Genomic DNA, 24,431 nt, shown 5'->3' on the forward strand with positions numbered 1-24,431 from the left:
GCACTACTGGACAATAACCGAAATATCACAGGTTAAGAGGATATATGATTCAACAACCTCCACTAAAAGAAACAGTCAATGCGTGCCGCTATGCCCGATCCTCCACAAATGCGCACGCCGATACCTCTGTGCTCGATTTGCACAACTAGTTTTGGAACTTAAAAGAAAAAAGGGCTAGAGTTGGGGAATGAAAAATGCTGTGAAACCTGCATAGGTAAAGGTAAGCTCACAAAAATGGAACTAGATGGCAGCCTGCCTCGAAGAGTGCTGCACTTTTGCTGCAGATTTTAAATAGGCCACTATGGTCTCGTGTACAGTCACGACATGCTCTCTATCCCAAATGAAAGGGAATCACTTAAAACACCTCAAACCGAAACGGTTTTCCTGATAGGGCCCTAGAACGCTTGAAAATGGAATGTTTATATCTACCAGCCTTACTACGTAGGCTGCCAAAAGGAATGCTGGCAACCATGACAGTGGGCCGCACAGCGAAAAACTTTTCACTGTAGGCAAAATGAAAGGAGGTAGTTAAAAACTTGTCCCCAGCCAAAACACCAATAAAATGTAGTCCTTCCTATTTCTTTATGCGGTTTTTGAATCATGAACTGGAACCGACAGAGCCACTTGTATGTGTACAGTAGTGTCACATTTAGACACTAAATGGCACGACTTTTCAGACTTCAGAAAGGTTAGAGCGAAATTACCATGATTTCTGCCAATTTATTTAGAAATTCATTGTGGTTACCTCATTATATAAAACGCTGGCTTTCATATCAGCTAGAGGACATGTACTCCACAAAAACCGGTTGTCTGTCCCTTTATGGGAGATATGCTAGCTCCCCAAGTGTATGGTCATGACAGTGAAAGGATTAGGGTGCTATTGAAGCACAATTCAAGTTATCACGCACTGAAAGAGCGCTTATTTCTATTCCCGTTTACTGCGTTGTTCGTAATTCTGAATGACAATTGGCCTGTTCAGCTTACTTTTTCTTGCAACTTCGAGAACTACGCCTCCATTTCATCAGTGTTTCACCAAATTTCCTCAATATGGTGGTGCCATTGGCAGTGGGCACAACAAAGTTCTAACATTAGTGAGGTCATCCAGCCTTGAGTACACTCAAACAGCCTTCCACGATATTTAGGCAGAACTTCTTAACATAAGCAAAATCCAACATATACTATGCTGAGAACTTCAGTTGAATTTCAGTGGTCCTGTGCTTCACTCCAGTGTAGTCTGAAATGGCTGCAGCAGTCGACACATCAACCAGCGGAACCGCCGTTTCAAGGTCTTGAAATGCGTTTCGAACAAGCACAGTAACAAAGGTGGCTGTCAGTACCAGCTTGCATTTGCGTAACTCAGACCTCTCGCACTCGGAGGGAAGCTCAATTAAAAAGTGAAGGAAGGTCAGTTGCACCAAACACTTCGGTATAGTAGGATGTGTAGCTGCGACCTGCAAAGGAGCTGTGGACCCCAATGACACGCACAATTCCACAATTCCTTTCCACAAGGTGCTTGCGTGGTTTTTTAATGAAATGTTGATAAGCTTCCAGCTAAAAAAATCGTAAACATAGATGAACATGATAGTTCATAATCATACTGCAGGCAACACTAGTAAACAAAGATTGTAAACTTTGATGGAGAGCAGACAATGGAAGGACAATACCGAAAGTGCACAAAAAAGATTTGTCAATGGCAAGGATTTCTGGTCTGCGATGCACAAACACGGCGACGATGCCTAAATTTGGGAAGAAGAGTGAAGACTCGAAATTAGCCCAGGAAAGGGGTGGCAAACTTCGAAGCGTAAACGTGACCTTTCTGTCATTAGCAAAAAGGCAATATTCGGATGAGATGTCCCTCATCCCACAACCTTATTATGACAGCGACAGTTTACTTGCCCCTTTCAAAACGTGTTTCAGGACCCCTTTAAGGGCAGCTCAAATGCCCTAAGCTCAGCTCAAACTACATAAGAAGTGAATTTTGGGCAATCCAACTCAAGAAAGTCTAGCAGAATATTTTGCCACAAACTTGGAAGTGGAAAGAAACCTCCGAATGGCCGGCGGGCACTTTTGCATGGCAAAAAGGTTCCTGAACAATGTTTGCCCACTGCTGCAAGCTCTCGACTCGAACCATGACGCTCACGCTATAGTGAGGGACATCTGCAGGCTACTGTGATACGCTGGGAGGAAGACCCTATGCATGATCCTCATGCAAGCAGCAGGGCACCAGATCCAAGCTGAAGGCACCTGCTTCCAAGCCGTGGCATGGATACTATGTTCTCTCATGGAGATGTTACAGAACATTCAACACCCTGCACAATAAAGACAGCAAAATTTTCCATAATCAGTGCCCAATTTTGTAGGTTGTGCAAGTGCATATAAATAGACTTTATGCAAGAGTGCCACTTATATCGAGGGTGAAACTGGCCAAAGAGCCGTGTTTATAGGTGTTATGTTTACCAAGTTAGCCTGTTTATAAACAAGTTATGTTTGTAGATGGTTCATGCTGCATGTAAGCTACTCATTTGCGATTGCTGTCACCTCGCCTGAGCTCAACACGAGCAATAAAGTAAACTAATATGGCAGATTAAGACCATCGGGAATTATTTTGCTGGCTTCATTTGCCAAGTACCCAGGTGGAAATGTGTTACCACTGGTGCACCACCCTCAACACAATGCACAATCACAATAATGTCCTACACGTGCTTGTCAGTGTGAAAGATGCCAACACACAAACTTAAACTTTGCGTTAGCTTTCACTATTGTCGCATAGTAGTTCCCCAGGCTAGTACATTTTTTTTTTAAAGAAGACAAGGCCAGCATCTTCCCTGTCTTTAGTGGAAAACGCATAGACCCTCTAGACAACACCCCTGCCTAGAATGCTTTATTCATTGTTTTTGCACCTACATTTCACTAAAGAGGGCAAAGAACACTACAAAGGCACTTCAGTGGGTGGCTAAAGCCTGACAGCAAGTGGGTGCTCATTCAGCCTCACTGCTACACCGTGCTCTTGAACATGGCACAAACAGATATGGCAACCATTAGGGGCAGCACTATTTTTGTATAAAGCCTACCATATGCACTTACGAGATATGAACCTTTAGCAGTAAGTACCGTTGTCAATATACAGACTGCTACGTAGAAAATAGGCCACAACTTTGCTAAACAGGAATTCCATGAACAGAATTGCCACACAAATGGAATTGCAGACTTGCATTTCTTTGGTTTTGTGTTCGTGCAATGTAAATAAAACTGCAAAATTATTAAACCTTCACACAGATGGAACTGGAAACAAACCAAGGGTACAGCTTTCGATGCATTAATGGGGGTGAATTAGCTAGGTGCTGGGGCAGTGAAACATAGTAAACCGGTGCTAGTCCTGTGTGTCCTCTTCTTTATGTGTACAGCTTTCACTTTGATTCCCCCCCCCCCCCTTTTTTTGGGGGGGGGTACAAGCCTGCTGTGTGCATAGGCAGGGTTGGCTACTTTGGACCAAACTGGCCCCTTTTTGAGGGCCATGGAAGATCGACATCATGGGCCTACTGGCTTCTGCCACTTCTACAAAATTACTGGCCTAATGTTGGGACTATTTGAGCTGAAAGTCTCGCTTATCCTTCAAACGCGACTGGATTGGCGTAAGAAGGAACACCCGCTCGCCCCTCCAGTTTGGCCTTGCTCCCAAATACCAGATTTTTCTACAAAGAAAAGAAAGCTTAGCAGAGGTAGCAGAAAGCTTAGCAGAGCCTCGTACTTGCTAAGCTTAGCAGAAAGCTTAGCAAGTACGAGGCCCTAAAACTACATTTATCCACAGTTTCAAATAGAAGCTACAACGTGAGGCTCCAAGAGAGATGTATTGGGATGTAATGAACCTGGCCCGTCTTACTTTTCTTGATCTCATCCTTGCGGACATGAAGTGAACAGGCTTTTCCAAGGTGACGACATTGACCCCTTTGGTATGTTTGAGGAGCTGGAAAAGCTTTTCAAGAGCTTTTTGAAAAGGATCAGCAATCTGTGTTGCGTTAGCATGAAGGCAGCTTCGGTGACTGACCTCCACTTCTTGGAAGATGCTGACCTCGGAGAGACTTTTTGTGAGTGTCTCCAGAAAATATGCCTCTGTGCTCACGAGAAAGATCTGAAGCGCCGCTGTTTTACCACTGCCCAGCTCTTCAAACGTAACCTACAGAAACGGTTGCCACATGCCGCCACGCTCCTCAAAAAGCTGAAGGCCGTAGGTTTGCAATCGATCCTCAGACCTTGTGCCACGAAGTTGCTATGGGAGTTCGCATCCAGGGTGTTTGCGTGCCTGCCCTACCAGTTGTAACGACAGCCAAGGCACCTGCAGCAGCTTGAAGATGTCTGTTCACATCAACCACTTTTTGAATTTTAGACCAAGGTACTCAGCTACAAGGAACCGTCAGGCTCGAACCTTTTGGCCAACCTTGTCAGAGGTGCAGTGAAGGTGCTTGTCTTACCGATGTCTAACACTCGAGCTGAACGAGCGTCCTCAAGCGTGACGCTAACGAAAAGCGACACTGCAAACCGAATGTCCGACAATCACCTGGTTACAATTTTGAAATTCAGACTGCAGCTCAGGAATATTACTCCCTCGAACTCTTCATTGCCCCACAATGATTGTGAATGCGAGTTAAACAGGTTATGACTGAATCCCAGAAATGTGGGTTTGCCATGTTCATGCTCTAGTTATTTATATGTTTGCCAAAAGGCTGTTACTTGTAGTTTTTTAAGTTTCCACTGTGACTTGTCAAAGTTAAATCCATGATTTTGAGTGTCATGTCCCAGTCATGTATAAAAAAATACATGACTGGGACATGACACTCAAAATCATTATTGATTATTTTTCACTTGCATGTGTGGCTGAAGGCAAAATCCCAATTTATGCATATATCCCAGTAGCTGTGATATTGCAATGTTCTTGGCTTAGTAATTTATATCCTCGCCAAAAGGCTGTTACTTCAAATCATTTATGTGCCCACCATGTCCTTTGTATAGGACGGTGTTTTCTAAAGTAGGCTGCTTGAGTCCTCAAGCCTCCTATGTGCCCCAGACCTAACAGCCAAAGGAAGTTACAGTTGATGTTAAATTAAACAGTTCCTTTACTATACCAGTGATGACAATGAAAACCATGCCCCCTGAAAGTAGCTTGACAAGCCTTTCACAAAAACCGGAAAGCCGTAGGGTCACAGTTAGCAAAAGCTTGAAAAAGGCTTCGTGCTGCAGATATGAAGAATATGGAGCCAAATACTATCAACTGAATTTTCAGACATTACTGGGCGACTGAATTAAAATCAAAACAACTCATCCCTAGAGACCGCCTACTTAATTTAAAGTTTTTTAACAGTATATACAAAAGACCCAGTTTGTTTTGCTTTGTTACCGTTTACCTGTTTAATAATAAATTCAGTTTGCTGCACTATGCTCACTAACCAGTGTTCATTGTACTGATAATGGCAGCCAATGTTGTTTTCACCTTCCTGCTGCATCTATAAACTTTTATTGCTGGGCTTGGATAAAAAGATTTTTACAATCCCCTTAAACTTTTTTTTCAACCTATCTTCCTTCTATAACATGGTAGGCACAGCAAAAAGCAATAAGCAAACTGTTTAAGACTTGCCTTATAGGCCAGCCAATTTTCTTTAACATGATTTCCTTAAAGCAATTTGAGGGGCTAGTCGGTCTTTTGACATGATAGGATAAAATGTGCAAAAAAGGATAAGATGAACAGAAAAAAAGACATCACACAGCGCTGCGTGGTGTCTTCTTTGTGTACGAGTCTTTTTTTTTCTTGCACAATTTATTCTATCGTGATTTCCTTCTACGTTAACCGCAGATATGGCAAAGAGGAGTGGCAAAGATATAGTAAAAGTATGGCAAAGAAACTGTGGAACCCTTGCCTAAAGGCTAGTCAGTCTTTTCATAACTTGACAGCTTTGTCTCTGCATACAGTATTCGGTTTCCATTAGAACTTGCTCTTGGCCAAGTTAGTAAGGAATCTTATAAAAGTAACACAGCACTACGACGATCCAGACTTAAAAAGGAAGACTTCAGTCCCGTCTTCTTCACTGAGTCGTCTACACTGTGCTGTGTTGCTTTTACAAGTTGATGCACACTTATCAGCACATGTACAGCGAAATCCATGTAACATGAGGGTCGTATGTTACACAAATCTCGTATTGCACCCAAACAATGAAAGAAAAACACAAAACACATAGTCTTAAATGATATCTCATTTTTGGTACAGCTCATACGCACACAACCAGCAAACACCAGTATTAAGAAATGTGCAACTGGGAAGTAATCACTCAGTGCTTACTGATATACCTCTGGTCAAAAATTTAGAGCAAAATGTCCACAGTGAACAGCAAGACACACTCGGCTGTCGAGCAGGAGAAAAACTAGCTAGGCACTGAAAACCTCAAAGCCACTAAGGTACAACAATTAACAGAGCTATGCGGGCAAATATAATGACTTGCTGTCAATGCTTTCTTAAAAACACAAATCAGCAGCACTGTCACCAAATAGCTCTTTAAATAGCTCAGACACCACTTGTAGTCAATGCACAAGGAGTCAAAACAATAAGCAGTCAAGTGATCCAACCCAACTACATTCCTGATTCATTCCCGAGTTCTCTCACCTGTGCATGCATCTTTTCTTTTGTCTCAATTTTTTTTTTTTTTGACCTATAGTCTTAAGAGCCAATGGGTGTTCAGGTTGTGGACAAAAGGTCACATGAGCGACGATGCCTCTGGTGACTGCAGTGGAGTCCTTTTGCGCGAGGGGGCACGGGACGCACAGCCTAGGAGGCGGCAGCGGTGGGCGAGTAGAGGGCTGCACTGTCCTTCTTGAGCACCAGCTCGAGCAGCGTGGGCAGCGCGTCGACGTTGAGGCCCGTGTCCTTGACGTGACGCAGGCGCTCCTCCAGGTGCCGCTTCTCCTTGCCCACGGCCCACCAGAGCCGGATGGAGAGCACCAGCAGGGGAACCTCCAGGTCGCTGCCGCTCGACGCTGCGCTGGGCCGCGACAGGGCCAGCTCAGCGTACTTCTGCGCCTCGGCCACGTTGTCCACCGCATTCAGGCAGGCTGTCAGCACCGCCAGCGTCGTGAACGTGTCCGGGTCCGCATCGCCTGCATACAACCGGGCAGGAGGAGGAGGCCATGAGGCACTCCCACCCAACCGCACAGTAGTATAGGCGAGAAATTGGCCAAGATTACGGCGTAGCTAGCTCACTGACAAAAAAGTGCAATAGCACTGTGCTTTGCTGCAGCTGAAAGAAGACAAAACAAAACTCTGATTTGAAAGAACTAGCTTTTGGTAACTCACTAAACTGAGTCCCAGCCAGGAGAGATGTTTCGTTGGCAAAAAAAAAAGTATATATGAAAGGACTTGGAGACTTCACACTACACGCTGTCAGCAGCGAAGTAACAGGGCATACTAAAAACAGAGTTATCAGTCTGTTAGCATTCAAGTGGCACATCATACGGAAGCACAAGCACTAGTACAATCACACAATCACATTTCTTGGCTTTGGCTGGCCAACGGCACACACCTGTAACATCATAAGGATCTGGCGAGAAAGTGGTTGGTGAGTTGCCTCATCTGTTTCCCCTAATATCTAGTTCAGTTGTATGCATTAATATTGGTATCATTGTTAGTGGGTCAACGTAGCCTTTTGAATCAACCAAGCCTGTACTTTGTCTTCATGGTCCCTTTAAACATTCCCTTTCATCACCAACATAGCAAACGACAGCAATAGCTTTGCTGAGTTCATAGGTTTGGTGCCTTGTGTACAAGTTGATGATTGATTGTGGGCGTTTAACGCGCCGATGCAACGCTGGCGATGAGGCGCGCCGTAGTGGAGGGCTCCGGATTAATTTTGACCACCTGGGGATCTTTAACGTGCGCCGAAATCTCGTACACACGGGCGTTTTTGCTTTTCGCCTCCATCAGAAAAGCCGCCGCCGCGGCCGGGAATCGAACCCGCGACCTCGTGCTCAGCAGCGCAACGCCTTAGCCACTGAGCCACCGCGGCGGGTCTTGTGTACAAGTGGTAGCAAAGAATGAACACCATGAAGCACTTACTGCATGCAGCTGCGGCACATCCGCCTGCCCCGTGACGCAGGGAGCAGCGACAACATGGCAATGACAGCGATCACTAACCGAGGTAGGGAACTACAGCTAGAGCTCATCATTACTCACCAGAAGGAAACTCTTCCCCAGAACAAAAAATATACATGAGGGAAACAAGATGGACAAAAATTGCACCAGGAACCGTAACCCGCACTGCCAGTGCCCACTGAATGCTCACCGTGATGCAAGCTTCCACCTCTCAAGGTGGCCTAGTCAGGGAGACCTGGGTGGCCTGAACACTCAATGCTTTAAACCACTACCACAGGCACACCTATCAATGTAAGAGGCGGGCCTGGCCCATGCGGCGTATGCTGATTGGTGCATCACACGCTAGCCTCGTTTATAGGGGTTTAACGCATCAAGAGAAGGGTGCCTTTACTAAGGCCACCTTAAATTCCCAAAAGGAAGGCTTTTGACACGCCTAGTGTTTTTTTCTTTTCATGCTTGTCCTTTTCTGGCCCTTCTAAAAGGAGGCCTTTTTGCATGAGTTCGGCTGCTGAACTAGGTCATATGACCAGCACCCAAGGAGCTAGATAAGTGGTGCCATCTAATTAAGTGTTCTGTAAAATTTCCCCCATTTTAGTTCACAGAAATTATTTGGTGAATGCACCCTCCTTACAACACTCCTTTCAACACTTTCACATTCAAAAATGGCATAGTCCATCTTCATTCTCACAACAAACCTACATTATTCTTTGCTCCTCAATCCTCTCACTCAAAGGGACCATAAAACAGCTTAAAGTTCAATGTTAAACCCATGCATCCTTGTCCAAGACATTTTTGTCAGGACAATTTTGAGAAGGCTGACAATCCAACCTCAAATATCTTGAACCACCTAAAAACAAACTGCCACGCAAAGACATGATTTCGTATTATTGCCACAAGTGCAGCATTCAGCAATAAGCAATTAAGTCTCTACTCTGTCATGTACTAACAGCTGTACAAGATCAGGACTTTCAGGGTTCAAAGACCCCGATTCAGAAATACATATACCACATATCCTCAATTACAAGCACCATTTTTTTAACACTCACCGTTCTCAATATGGGAGGGGTGCTTAGGTTCAAGCGAGTTTCAACTTTTCATTTCATTTAAGGGGTACTGACACAAAATTTTGAAGGGGAAATAACTTCGGAGATAGATTGGTGTGAACACACATACATCATCTGCAAAATATCAGCGGCGAATACAACCTAGAACATATTTAAAATAAATTTTAAAGTGTGCGAAACGCAACCGAGCAGCCAGCAGAGGACCTCGCGCAGTCGACATCCCCTCAATATTTTGTAAATAAACAACATCCAAACACGTCACGAGTTTGTGCTTGCCACTTCCGCACTGCCGGCGTTTTTCGCCGACTCGCCGCTCCAGTCGGAGGGCGGAGCTTCTGCTCTCGAGAACAAACGACCCGATCATTGGTGGCAGAGGCGGCGTGATTACGTCGGCTCATCGGGCAGCTGGCCGCGACCAAAGTTCTACAGCGATTCCAGGCAGTCTATTTTTTATTTACATTGGACGAGACAATGCGCCGGAGACAAAAAAAGCCCACTGAGCGAGCCGCACGGTCGCTGTGCAGGCGGCGGCCACGGCCGCGAAGTGGTGCAGGCCGGCGCAGGTAGCTCGAGTGATAGCTTGTTACCGCTGCACGAAATTGGACTCAATTCCCAACCATGGCAGCTTATATGAGGAAGGAGTTAATGATGCGATGGCGGATTGCATTAAAAATTGTCATCTGCACCGCTTACGAGAGCGGCAATCGAATATCCGCCGCAGTGCTAAGCCAAACACATCTGTAGGCGGAGCTGTAGGCAGACCGGCCGGCTGCTCTCAGCGCGCGTCTTGCCACCCACTGCCTCGAGCGTCGGGTGTCATTCTCTAGCCGCAGCAGCATTTGCACTTGCAGCGCTTGCGTCACATCCACGGTCGCTTTTTAATTAAGCGGCTCACAAGATCAGTACGTGGGGGAATTCACAGAAACTGCTGGCAACGCGGATTCGACAGTGCTATGGCAGCTCTGCTCTGTGATATCCCTCCGACGGTCACGTGGTCAGCTTTGTTCACACAAAATCCATCGTTTCGCGGCACCCACTGAAACCGAAATTGTGACTGGCCGCATGCCTCTAATTAAACAACCGTCGCACGCTGAAGCAAATGAGGTTTCTACAGGTGATAAGTAGGTCACTAGCTACTTATCGCAACAACAACAAAAAAAAAAAGCAAGATGCAAAATTTTTGTGTCAGTGCCCCTTTAACACTTCGGCAATGAAAATGTCTACCTTGCTCTCCATAGGGCTAACAAAAGGAAATCTACAGCTGTGCCTCCACAGTGTAAATACATTTTGGCCTTGGCTGCTGTGTAACCAACAAGAATACAAAGCATGGGGTGTGAAGTTGTGGCGAAGAAATTCTGCAACGTAAAGACATTTTTGGGGAAGCCAGGCATACAAAACACTCCGCGAAACCTTTCATATGGCCGCACAATTTACGATGCAATAAGTGGGATTTTCGCAGGAAACTAATGCATCCTTCTCACTTTTCATCAGCGACATAACAACTAAGGAGCAGCCTGAAAAGCAGGATCCCATTACTCCTCACTGATATGCCCAAATTTGGAGTGGGAGATCCTCGTTATTATTGCCCTATATCCATCTCAGTTTGCATTGCAGCCATACACACAAGAAGGCAGATTTTGGCTCATTTCTACATCAAGTTCTCAAGTATCAAGTGGCATTGAAAACAGAGTTCCATGAATGAGGTGGAATGTAACATGCATGAAATCATGACTCTGCAATGTCATTTTGTTGCAATAAGTGGCAGTCTGACTTGAAAAAATTTTCTAAATATTTTCTGTACCCACAGTAATCAATGCAAGGCTAAACCAAAGTAGAACGTAAAACCCTAAAGAACATTTCTGTATCTTGTATTTTTTAATAAGTAATGCTTGAACTGTGTTTTCAGCATCTAAAGCATCATCATTCAATGTTCTATACTGCTCCTGAATGTGTGCAGCCTTTTGTTTCATTGCCTCTGTTTCAGTGCATACAAATCATTCTACCAAACTAGGCAACTTCAATGTCTGTATAGTATCACCGAGTTCAATATGGAGAAGCTCAGCAACTCACCGAGGACTTTTTCTTGGACTGAATAGGCATTCTCCAGGAGAACCGAGGCATCCTCAAACTGGCCGGCAGCCATCAGCCTGTGGGCCCGGCACACTTCCCGATGCCATGTGAACTCGGCAAACTCCGGGGAACGTCGAAGCTCCGGTGAGCCGTGAACGCGGGAGAGCAGGCGGCGAAAGGCCAGGCTGCGCTCAGTTATCACCTCAGCCGTGAAGTTGCCCAGGAGGGCTTTTCGGGGAAATGGAAAGTCTCGCAGCGCCACACACGAGGGATGGCGCCGCCGAAGGCCAGCAAACAGGGCCAGGAAGTCCGAGTAGCGACGCTCCAAGACGCCCGGCAGGCGCTCCAGCCCTGGGCTCTTCTTCACCAGCACAGTGTAGCACTGGTGGGGGAAGAAGCAACGGCATGCGCCAAACAAAGCCACACCCTCAGGTGCACATTTGCTCTGCTTGCACACACTGCAATGAGCATCAACTATACCTAGGGCCTGTGCAGGGTACCTAATACGACCACACAACCAACAAAACTGATAATGATTTTATTCCATGCAGTCAATGTTTCACTCCCTCCTAATCACCATGAACAACTGCTATGCGAAACTAAGTAAAACAGCCTGCTGCTGATACTACTTCATACTTATTTAAATTTAATAGGACTGACAACTGGAATGGACCTTTTTCCAGTAGCGTAGCCCTCAAGCGGCGGCCTCCCAAACCACATTTAGGGGATTATAGAAGAACACACCCCCTTTTTTCCGCCTGTCCTGCGCAGTTGAGGAAGCCATCCCAGGGTTTTGGTGGCAGAGAAATTTTTCGATGGCAGCCGTATCCCTTACCTGTCGGCCGCTTTCAGAACTCAGAAAACGGACCAGCACTTAGATGGCTTGGCGTTCCCAACTGGATAATCCAATACGGTGCCGTTGTGTTTACATTTTGCCCCCAATAATGGCGGATCGGCCGCTGGGAACGATAGTAGCGCATGTGCAGCACGCTACTGGAAAAAGGTCCATTTCTCGACCACACGCCCATGTGCTATCTAGTGGATATGAAAGCAGCACTTTATTCAGTCAAGAACTTGTAAATAATTCCTAATTAAAATTAGGTACATATTTCCAATTTAGCACCAAAAAGTAAAGAAAATTTAAAGGTGGTGACATTCAGCTCTAAACTGGTCATTACAATTGTAGGCGCATCACAAGGCCTGACAATGCTTTAGCCAGCTCAGACTTTACTAAAGTGCACCAAAAAACATGAACACAAATCTTTTAACCTACCATTATGGTTACTTTTTAAATTTAAAGCCTTTTGTGGTCAAAAACTTGTACCGGCAGCGGTCTTCACATTCAAGCAAAGGTGACGCTAGCCACTTCTCTACAAATGTTCAACATTTTTCCAAGCAGCCCACTCATTCAAGCTCATATTTCCCAAAAAGAACGCATTGTACAGCCTATTTATTTTAATATCACTATAATTGACAGCACTTGTCTCGTTATTTACCAATAAATAAATGCAGTGTCTAGAGTTACGTCCAATGGAACCCAGAACTAAAATCTAAAGTTACCTCCGACAGAACCTTAAGCCAGTGTCCATAGTTACGTCCAACGAATCCAAAATTGAAAACTAAAGTTACGTCCGACGGAACTCGAAATTGAAAATCAAAGTTATGTCCAACGAACTTTAGGCCAATGTTTTGAGTTATATCCAGTGTAACCTGTAAATGAAATTGAAGTTGTTACGTCCAACCTATTTCACGGTAAAACAAAGTCATTAATGGAAATTAAAGCACCGTTTGATGTAAGGTCAAGCAAAAAAAAAAAAAGTTTACAGCTGACAGTACCAAATACTGTTATGCTCTATGTAATCTACGCAACATTATTGCAATGGTCCATTGTATGATACGTGATGTCAAATTAGAAAAAAAAAACACGAATATTGCTACTTTACAGCCGAACCGGTGCGGAAATGGTAAATAGCTGAAACCACTGCTTACGTCGGTTCTCGTTGGTCGAGCGGTCTGGAGCGTGTTACTTGTACCTGTACTAATGCAGCAATGTGGTTTGGAATTCCACTAGGGTCATTGGAGTTTTTTTGCTTTAATACTAATGCACATACACTTGTTTCCACATCCAAAACACAAAAAGAAAGGAGAAGATGGAAATTAAAAAAATAGAACCTCTTGCCGTGGGTGCAGTGCCAGTTTGTAGCATCTGCAGCTCATGCCAAGAATGAAGTTGACATGGACCAAGAGTCTTTTAACAAATATAATTAATTGATTAGGGGTAGTGAAGGGAATGCCCTGTTATTCTTATTTCTTACCCCAAAAATGAAATCTCGAGTAATTTTAATTAAATCTGGCTGACTAATGAAAAACATATTTTATGAAAGCAGTAACTATCATGGGCAGAAGGGGTGGTTTTTACACCCAACTTTTATGTGGAGCAAATGGTCACTTTATATGCAGAAGATGTCAGTAAAATGATAGCCACTGAGGTCTGAATCTGAAATTTTCTCTTGAAGGAAATGGCTCGCACACATTTTTTTGTCCAGGCATTGAGAACACTCCAAGCTTTATTCTTTGTATGTATGCTTTACAGAAAACACATAGGTGGGCACACAGTAGATGAGAAAGCATTCAAAAAACTCTATACAGGTGCGGAGATAAGTATTTTTATGTGCTGATCTTTTGTTTCTGTACTTGGCGGCGAACCTGGTGCGCATTTTTCGAGGAAACTGCAACAAGGCTGTCTGCCGCGGTTGGCGCTAACAAGGGGCAACGGGGGCTGAAGAAGTCGGAAGCGCAGCCGTCTCTCTCTGTTTATCGGGCACCGACTGTCAGGTTTTTCCTCTTTTACGATGTTCCGGGTCGCTTAGGAAGTGGCCCGTTCAGCCGATGTACTCACTTTAATTGCCATTTCGGACTAATTTTATATGGTGGAATACAACATACATAACTTCAATTTCATTTACAGGTTGTGCCAGACGTAACTCAACATTGAATTGAAGTTTTGCCGGATGTAACTTTAATTTTAATTTTGGGTTCCTTCGGACGTCTCTCAAAACACTGGTTTAAAGCTCCATCGGATGTAACTTTAGTTTTCAATTTTGGGTTCCGTCGGACGTAACTCTAGACACTGCGATAAATAAAAGCTACCTTTACGTCGGTATAGATTGGTCGTGTTTTCTGCACACCTTGGTTCAGCCCTCTAGTGGCCCTTGTTATACTGACAGGCTGAGAAGTATAAATGCCATACGTATGCCACTTGTCACTGTTTTAGTTCAAATCATGTTTTAACAGATGAGCTGTTTCAGCTTGAGTTGTAGCCATGCCGGGCATCGCAAAAAAGTATGCGCAGCAAAGTGGAGAGGAGGAAAATGCTAGTCCAAGAAGTGTGAGGGGAAGTGGTGAGGAGGCAAGAAGCCGACGAGCAGGTGTGGGGAGTGCCGGTCGCAGCGCAGGTGCTCGGGTGGGGAGGCATACGTCGCGGATTGGCTGCGCCTAGTGATGACGTAAGCTCCGACGAGCAGGTGTTCTCGGCACGCAATCGGCGTCATCAGCGTACTATCTACTGATAAGATGGGCAGACCTAAGAAGGTGCTCTTTCCAAGGAAGAAGCGGAGCATCAGCAAAGGAAGCCGATCGTGAGCATGTCAAGCAGTGTTGAGAAGATCTGGAATATCGGGCGAGGACTGCCGAAGCTAATAAAATCCGGCCACCTTCACAATTGAGATGTGAAGACAGAGGAAACAGCGAAGCTGACAGAAAGGGCAGACCACTTCAAGTTTGACCAGCTGGAAGCTTCTATCATGCCACACCCCTCCTTGCAGCGTCTACGCCTACATCTTTCTAGCGTTCAGCTTTAGGACAAAATGAACAATGGTTACATCTCTCGCAAGAGGTATCTCTGAAGAACTATTTCCCAGAAAACTAGCTGCTTTGGTTTTGTTCTCTATGTGATAGGGGAATTTTGTTATGTACTCAATTGAGAACCCCAGGGCTGAAAGCCGAAAGAAAAGGCCGAAAGGGCTGAAGGGCCAACTGCAATAAAATTTTCGGCCCTTCAAATGCACTGTTTTCCGGTAGTATCACTTCAAAAGGTGCTAAGCACAAAATCTGGAGGCCCAAATATACGTCACTGCACAGCAAATAAAGATCAAAAATTGCTTTTTTCTAAACCAAAACTCGAAAAAGGGTGGCCATTACTGTCAAACGTAAGTGACGTTATAGTCAGGAATAGTGTGGGCGTGGTTCGCGGATTCTCCCGCTGCCACCTGAGAGAACACGGCACACATTCGAGGTGTTTCGGGTCATCTGTTTCTTCTAAAACGCAAAGCATGCACGAACAGGGGTTGGCAAGTCAGTGCAACCATTACTGCTTCACTGTGAGCGGTTGAGACATGCCTATAGTCATCTGGTAGAAGGTAATCTCAGGGCATCATAGTGAAGGTGGGAGTTAGGAAATAGGTACATAAACAACAGTGTTAAATGCTAAATAGGCGCTCACACAGGGCATATTGGCTGTGTTGGTCAAACCACCCTGTGTTCATGAGAGAAGAAAAAAAAAAAAAGCTATCGTGGAGGAAAGCGCCGAAACCTCCCAGTAGCGGGTGCGAATTCGGTGTCAGCGCGTATTATCAAAGCTCAAATACAGAATTTTATTATTTTTGTTTACACGGGCAGTTTTGTTCCTGCTAGCAGAGCGGTGGCACCAAATCTAAATGTAGCCCCCTTTTTTTTCTTGTTTCTTTTTCGTTACCAGTGCACAAAATGATGACAACAGCGGCTAGTTTTAATTCATTTTTGACGAAGTCATTTGAACTGAATCAATTCTGCGCAGTGTGCCGCGTAGTTGCCATAATCGCACATGCCCCGACCGTCCGCAACAACAGCATATCGTCCCGCATACTCATAGAGCCGATCAGCCGGGCCAATAGGGCATCGTCTCGCGTCGGCCGTACTCGTGTCTCGCGTATTCATAGAGTCGACTGAGAGCCTGCTGTCGCCGTCATGACCATGAAATCAGGCGTTTTGCAACTGCCGTACTCGCTCGCCGATGGCGTAAGGCCTCACAACGACCGGCCCTGCCTCTCTTCAAATTTGCTATATTTGTTTAGGCAACCCAGAGCTTCTTACGCTTTTCGCATTTCGGAAACATGTGAAAGGAATTATGCACGCAAAAGGCATGAATTACACTGCTCACTCGTGTGAGGCCACGCGTAAAAAGGACTACTGAGAAGGGGTGACGAGAGCAACAGGAGTGCCGAGTGTAATGTCACACCGCAGTGGTTCACCGCAGTGGTGACCAGTTGTGGGCACACTCCGCTAGGTGCTGCGTCCGCCGGGGCAACGTGTTTTCAAACAGTGTCAATAAAAGTTCTGCATAACTGTGGAGTTTAAAATTAGGTCACAAGAGACTTAAGGTGTGTACACATCACAGTGAAAAAGAATTTGGGTAGGTAAACTTTCGTTTCAGCTGCTCTTTAACTTATACTAAACTATAGAAGGCATTTCTTTGCACAGCCAATTCCCAGGGAACTTATTATTGCATAATTCGAGGGCAAAACTTGTCCCCAACATTTTCTGACATTACTGCACATGCACATGCACAACTAGGCAACATTATAAAATTAAATAAACGTAGGCATGCTTCCAGTTTCGTATGAGGAGATTTGTCATTTCTAAGCAAGCTGTAGAGATTCCTACTAACAGCACTACTAGTCAAATACTATCAGGCGGTGCCAGTACCTCGCATGAAGTAATAAAATGCATTCATGTGCGAATATTTAAAAATTTCGAATATCAAAGTGAACTATGCGATACGTATTCGATTCCATCTTGAATAAAATAGCTCTATTAGAAAGATTCTAGTAAATCTTTGAATAGTTCGATGTTTGAAAACAAAGTTGTGCCTTATTGAGAACTAGAAATGCCCCGCTAAAACACACACAATGTATGCTTTGTAAAGTCAGAACTAGAGTACTGGATGTACGGTACTTTGAGTTAGAGTGCTTATGATCGACCGCTGCTAACATGCACTGGCGTTCTCTGCTACCGGCGACTGGCTTTCCCGCACCACTTTCGTCACAAGTGGCTAAACGGCAGGAAGAAGCGCTCCTCAAGATTGTTTCTTATCTCCTTGGCTTTGGGCGAATCCCGCCCTCGACCTTCTTTTCACACCCTGATACCGCAGTCTCACTCAAGCTGACATGGTCAACACTCTCTAGATAAGAAAGCCCTCCTGCATACCTACTAGCATAGTCACCAGTTTTCTAATCAAACGATGCACAAAGAGTATTTTTTTTTTACTTACAATGTTCCTTCTTTTTTACATACAGTGCATCGGAAAGGCGTAATCTTGTCTAGCTTCGTATTCTTCGGAACCACGATAAAGCTTTCTCACCAAAAATACCCTGACCCTGTGCGCTAACAAACTAGTTTGCCAAGGGTGCCGGTTCATTATCAGGCTATCAGGCACTGGCATCAATTTTGGCCTCAACTGTTTGCATCCATTTATCTTCGCAGAAAAGGTCCTTGAGCGTGCGGCGCAAGTGTTTTGAAAGTAAAATTCCGGCACTGTTAGTTCAGGGAAAGGAACCCACCAGCAGAGGGTTTGAAAACAGAAATGATACCATCGCGCCATGAGAGCACGCCTGATAGTGTTTATAAACCAAGCTAATTTTTTGTGCCTCGTGTTGCTCACTCAATAGGCCATTTTTTTTTTCTCAAGCTTACATGGAACTTCATGAAACTTCCATTTACATTTATTTTTAACAAGAGGATTATTTTTATCATATAGCATGTTTTATATAGCATGTGCTCATGCATAGCACGGACAATACTGGGAACTCGACTGGTAGGAGGTGAAGAAAGGAATTGACGCTGACTGCTGGAGCAAAAAGAGACAATGGCTGCCCAGCTCAGTTGCGGCTTGATGATGATCGGTAATCGGGTATGGCTTGATGATTATCAGTGATGACTTATTGCTTTGCGGGTGTTCAGGGCGACAGTATAACAGATAAGTAGTAATGGCAGCAATGTAGTTATGCCCCTAATTACATTAATACACACTTGTGATCACCACACGAGATTGATTGATTAATTGATTGTAGGGTTTAACGCGCCGACGCAACGCAGGCGATGAGGCGCGCCGTAGTGGAGGGCTCCGGATTAATTTTGACCACCTGGGGATCTTTAACGTGCGCCGAAATCTCGAACACACAGGCGTTTTTGCTTTTCGCCTCCATCAGAAAAGCGGCCGCGGCGGCCGGGAATCGAACCCGCGACCTCGTGCTCAGCAGCGCAACGCCTTAGCCACTGAGCCACCGCGGCGGGTACCACACGAGATGAAAGTTGCCTCATGAAATTTAATAACATCATAAATCCAAAAGCAACAAGATAGCTTCTATATGCTTGTTTTATGCCACAGAAAAATTTTGCAAACATTTCAAATGAGTTTTTCGCTTTCCTGCAGGCTACTTAGTGAGCTAGTTACAACAGAATTGTACTACAGTACAATGCTGTAGTACTGCATGCCACACAGAAATAAAAATCTCGTACACGTGTGGTGTATGCCTACCATGTCAGTGCTCCTGTTAATGGAAGAGGGGCTTTATCAGCACTCCATTAAAGGCACATTTCAATCAGGCAAGCATTGCACGACTGCAAAGCACAGCACTAATGGTGTACCCACCACAAATTTTTTGCGTCCTTCAACAACTGTCTTGGCTGAAACGATTTCAAAGACCACTTGCTGAGGCCCTGCTCTGGATGGAAGATCGCCTCCAGAGGCCATCAGGGTATTTGGCTGTGATGTCTTTGACCACGACCCTAGAAAACAGAAGGAAAACAATTTTGCAATAAGGCCTCCCACCATACTTCTCCTGTAGCTTCAGATGTGACTTCCGACATGGTATTAACAGTACCTTTCAACTGCCAAAGGCTACTCAGCAGGAGAAGAATGAATAGCAAGAAAAAATACAACACGCTTACACACAACATCCCAGTGCAAGAATCTTAGCTGGTGCTAAGCTCTGAGCTTAATTCAACCTGACAAAAATGCGACTGCAGCAAACATCAGCCCGAATATTTTAGTTTGAAAAAAAAAAAAAAAAGAACTAAATACTACATTATTAACTGCAAGTATATGGCAACCGGTGGACAATATGATAACAAATTATACATAAATAATGCCCAACGGATTGCACGCTTAGTACAAATTATTTCATTTACACATTGACGGACCTTTTGTTCACTAAGATTTTTTTAGGTCTTGTTAAAACCAAGCTTTGCATGTTAACATGGTATGCTTCTGTCCAGTGAGCCGGCTTTGCTTCCCCCTTAATATCCAAAGCTCAGAAAGTATTTAAACATGAACTTGACAATTTTACTCACCAGGTTACTCTCGCAGTAATCCTGTTCACATTTTTTTTTTTTACTGAAGCTTCTACACAGGCAATGGATAATACAAGACTGCTAAAGCCATGATACTTAATACAACTTGTATTATGACTAGCAAAATGCAAATGAATGATCTCCATGTTTTTCTTTTACAGAAACACAATGAACTCCCATTACGGACTACGAGTACTTGTTCAGGCTACTAATAGTCCAGCTTATCAGAAGATCCCTCGTAAAAAAAAAAAAAAAAACTGGCAGCACACCCAGGTGCATTGGAAACGGTAAATGGAGCAGATGTACAGTGGTGAAAATGACAAAGAAAAACCGTTTGTTTCACTCAACTGGATAGAAAACTGCCTTTAAGAGCTCTTGTTTGGTTTCAACTAGTCAGCGATGGATGTTTGTATCTGCTGTGCAAATCGGCGTGCCATCACGAATGACGCCATCTCGCCTAATGAGCTTGAAAATTTTCCGCACCTTCCCACAGCTGAAAAAAAAAAAAAAATGCAGTGTATCTGCTTGCTACAACAGTCTTCTGCTGCCCCTGCCACGCAACTGTCTCTGCTCTCTGCTCTGTCCCTGCTCTCTCCCTCTTCCAACCCTCTTTTCCTCCCCTCCTGCTCCTCCTATGATAAAGACAATGGAGGTTTGTTCAATTCAATTTTGCCGCATCCACACTGCTTGTGCACCACCTGTTGGAACATTGCGCATCTCCTCCTCTATCTTTTGTTTTTTGTTCTGCTTGGAACAGCACAAACCGACATGCTGTGTTTTTACTGCTTCCTCTTATCTAACTTGTATTCGGAACCATGTTAATGTGTACTTTTTGCATTTGCATTTTGTAAAAAAAACATTCAATGCATTTTTCATTAAAAGAGCCATTGTACTCTTCGTTATCTACTTGTTTCCTTTGTGCTTAAAGGGACAGACAACCAATTTTTGTCGAGTGTACTTTCTTTATCCAAAATGAAAGGGCACCCCCTAAAAAACCTTAATCTGAAACAGTTTTGCTGATGGTGCCCTAGAACATTTGAAATTGGAATTTCCTTGATCCACCAGCCATACGTGTATACCACCAAAAGGAACGCTGGCAACCACGACAGTGAGCCGTGCTGCAACATACTTTTAACCGGACGCGAGATTAAAAGAGGTATTTAAAAACTTGTCCCCGGCTAAAACAAAAATAATGTGCAACCTTCCATATTCCTTAATGCATTTTCTGAATCACAAAATGAAATCGCTGGAATTGTCTGAACACGTAACATAGTGTCACGTTTACAGGCCACATGGCGCCACCTTTCAGAAAGTTTTGTGCAAAATTAAAATGATTTCTGCCTGTTTATTTAAAAATTTCTTGCGGTTACCCCAGTATATAAAATGATGGCTTTCATATGAGCTACACGACATGCACTCTACAGAAATGGATTGTCTGTGCCCTTAAAAGTTATCTGCGCTAGGAGTGCGGATAGGGAGGATAGGGACAGCCCACCAAAACAACAAGCAAAGGCAGTGCTGCTTTAAAATTTTCAAAAGAATGTTTAAAAATACCTATACAATTAGAACGCACACAAATACTCGTGTTAAAATGTTTTCATGATCAGGACACGTCCTGTAGTGTCACGTTCCTGCACTACGAACCGCCACCTTTCAGATTTCAGAAAGTTTAGTGCCAAATTAAAATTATTTCTGCCGATTTGTTCATAAATTGCTTGTGGTTACTCCACTGTATGAAACGATGGCTTTCATATGAGCTAGAGAACATATACTCGGAAAAAAAAATCGATGGTCTGTCCCTTCAATAATGTGGACATTTATGAGCCATGCCAGCAGCAAGAAATGTGCTAATACGAATGTTTGAATGTTTTCATGACTGAAGAGGGCAATGGACGGTCAAAGAAGCAAATGACACAGCCCTTGCACCTCGCTTCCATGTTCGTGTTTCGCAGTCTAGTTGTGGATAGTATTGCCCCACTATATCGCATCAGCCTCCGATTCCTGCACAAATATTTTGTGATAATTCATGAGGCTATGAGGCATGCTGTAGTAGAAAGTTGCTGGTCAATTTAGACTGCTCAGTGCATGTTAACAAGCTAAAAGTTTGTATACATGAGCCTAAATTTTGCATCAGCACTGGTGAGAACTACGTGCCTGGGGCTTGTTCCAAGTTACAGATGGGCCGGGCCAGCTACAGCAATGTCTTTGAGAGGTCTGATCCAATTGACGTCGTGCAATTCCTGACTCGCCGCCTATCCTGGAAGTTGGGACCCACAGGAGGTCCAAAGAAGCCCTGGGGCTTCGAATGTCACAAAAATATTTCAAGCAGCAGCAGCCTACTTTTCACAACTTATGCACTGCTATGTGGTAGAGCGCCTTGTGTGAGCAGAATGTTTCACATAATGGTGCCAGAACATTTTGCTTAACGACCAATACCTGCTGTCTTGAGCTGCGACCATGCACTCCTACTTCCTCGTCAAGAAAAAGGTGTCAGTGTACAGCCACAGTGCCAGACAGGCATCGAAGAAGTGCTTAGGGCTTGTGATGTTCAACTGACTGGATAATAACACAGGTGTAAAAAGGAAAGCCAAACATGCTTTCGAAAAGGTTTTGGTCTAGTGACAACATACGCTTTGCTAGGGTAGTCATAAGCACGGGTGATACCACCAAGATAGGTTAACTGCTATGGCAATGTCAACCCTCAGCTATACGTACGTCTCTGCAGCTTGATATTAAGCATATAGGCTGCAGTTCCCATTGATTGATTGATTGTGGGGTTTACCGCGCCGACGCAACGCAGGCGATGAGGCGCGCCGTAGTGGAGGGCTCCGGATTAATTTTGACCACCTGGGGATCTTTATCGTGCGCCGAAATCTCGTACACACGGGCGTTTTTGCTTTTCGCCTCCATCAGAAAAGCGGCCGCCGCGGCCGGGAATCGAACCCGCGACCTCGTGCTCAGCAGCGCAACGCCTTAGCCACTGAGCCACCGCGGCGGGTTGCAGTTCCCATTCCTCAATGGAACAATTATGGCACAACTGCCTGCCTACACATAGAGCGTAGAAATTTTTTTTTTTCATCAGATGAACTACCAGATTCATGCAAGCAAGAGCATGTGTTCCCCACTCCCATTAATAGAAAAGTGTTGGTTGACGAGACAAATTCCACAAATCCTGATGTAATCAATATTACGAGACAAATTTCACAAATCCTGATGTAATCAATATTACGCTTCCTAAACTCATTAGCAGTTTAAACATTTTGTTCATAAAACCCTGTAACCACCGTACCTTGAATTCAGCAAAAGAGACACTGCGTAGCGGTATGATTCATGCTTTGGAAGCTGCGGGCTGCAAGAACTACCACCCCAGTACTGACAACCCATGACTCCTACCAAACGTCTCTGTTGAGAATGTTTATTTATGCACACGTAAAAATCGGAAATGTCATGCTTTTCTCATACTCTCGCACATCGAAATCCGTAAAGTTAGGAACATTAACGAATGAGAACTACCAATAATTCCACCAAATAATGTTCTGATAACGGTTATGACGAATATCAGTAAAAGGCTTTCGTGGATAAAACCAGCGCGAACTCAGACAAAGATGAAGGAAGTGCAACACAAGGACAGCCGCTGGTGCAAAAGGCTTTCGCTTGAGCATAGTAATTAATCATTGCCAGTGACTGGCTAGTCACAGCGGAGGCGGTTTGACCCGTTCGGTAAATAGCTAGACGGCTCTCGCCGTGAGTCGTGGAGCGGTGGTGATCTGGGCTGGAACGTCAGGACGTAACTTCAGCAATGATTCTGGACGTAACGCTTGCCACAGCCAAAAATAGAACATGCATACTACGCTTTAATGCATGCGAGCTGCAGTCAGGGCAACGGTAAGAAGCATCAATCAGCCTTCAACTAGAGGGAAGCACGGTACCACGGTACCAGCTTCGACACCACTGACCAGCCAATTTTCATCTGGTCAGTCGTGTCCGACATTCAAACGTGTTTGTGATGATCGTAAACACAGTCGGCAAATATTGCTAATCCTAATTTCTCAACCACCGTACTCTTAATTAGCATAAAGCTTGGGCAATGAACCGCAAGCATATTAGGGGGCAAGAGTACAGAGCACTCACGAATAGTTCTGGAAGATGACGAGACGAAACACTCGCCCGTGTCGTCGGCAGCCTCCGAAAAGCAAAGCGTACCCACGACCTGGGAACAACGCAGTTCGTCCAGGTCATCAGATAATGACGAGTTCAGTTCCTCCGAGCTCATAACTACTCAGTAACGACGTCCGCGGCAATGCGTCGCTCCACAATCATCACCACATTTCTGCCTTAGCAGCCTCGGTTCACGCCAGTACCTGCCGCGGCCAGCCTTGAGAGGTGTCCGTGGCGCAGCTCCGGGAGCACACGCCTCAACGAGTCAACCCTGCGACGAACGAACTGAGCACTGCCGAAAGATGGATTCTTAACTGGTTTAACTTAGCAGCGCGATTACGTCGATTTTTTTACCGCTCGAAGCCGATTTTCCGGTTAACTTTGCGGCTAACGTTGCTTACAGCCATCTTTCAAAACGAATTTTGGTAAATGAGTGCATCGGCGCTGTCACTGCTGTCACCACAGCGTGCGACGGGCGCTGTCTTCGTCGTTCACTACGGCCAATCAGTGAAGTTTGCTATACTTTTACGTGCATTTAGCATAAAAGACTTATGCAAAAAATTTGCAGGACAAAAATACTCATATTGTTCAAAACGAAAATGAAACAGGTGGAAATCGAA

At 44.6% G+C, this 24,431-nt stretch overlaps 1 protein-coding gene across 3 annotated transcripts; it reads right to left on the minus strand.

The window, feature by feature from the left end:
* Positions 1–3,442: 3,442 nt before the first annotated feature.
* On the minus strand, positions 3,443–24,295 carry Snx21 (Sorting nexin 21). 3 transcript variants are annotated; one of them, XM_077686712.1, is made up of 5 exons: positions 24,015–24,294; positions 23,785–23,863; positions 18,953–19,089; positions 11,266–11,647; positions 3,443–7,140 (listed from the first exon to the last, which is right to left on the minus strand). In XM_077686712.1, exons 3-5 carry the CDS (start codon positions 19,052–19,054, stop codon positions 6,812–6,814), a joined length of 813 nt encoding a protein of 270 aa, XP_077542838.1. In that variant the 5' UTR covers positions 19,055–19,089; positions 23,785–23,863; positions 24,015–24,294; the 3' UTR covers positions 3,443–6,811. The 3 variants fall into 3 exon arrangements, with proteins under 3 accessions (XP_077542838.1, XP_077542837.1, XP_077542839.1); XM_077686711.1 differs by having other exon boundaries at positions 23,785–24,295; XM_077686713.1 differs by lacking the exon at positions 23,785–23,863.
* Between the last annotated feature and the right edge of the window lie 136 nt (positions 24,296–24,431).

The sequence above is a fragment of the Haemaphysalis longicornis genome, unplaced genomic scaffold, assembly GCF_048455015.1.
Source record: "Haemaphysalis longicornis isolate Haplotype H1 unplaced genomic scaffold, Haemaphysalis longicornis Haplotype H1 scaffold_1, whole genome shotgun sequence".
NCBI lineage: Eukaryota > Metazoa > Arthropoda > Arachnida > Ixodida > Ixodidae > Haemaphysalis > Haemaphysalis longicornis.

Excerpts from the sequence above, each read along its gene's own strand:
- Snx21 (XM_077686711.1), bottom strand. The coding sequence starts at position 23,926 with ATGAGCTCGGAGGAACTGAACTCGTCATTATCTGATGACCTGGACGAA. Across the intron at positions 11,648-18,952 it reads AAGGACGCAAAAAATTTGTG|TGCTACACTGTGCTGGTGAA; the intron begins GTGGGTACACCA and ends TTCCCCCACCAG. Across the intron at positions 7,141-11,265 it reads AGTCCAAGAAAAAGTCCTCG|GCGATGCGGACCCGGACACG; the intron begins GTGAGTTGCTGA and ends GGTTGTATGCAG.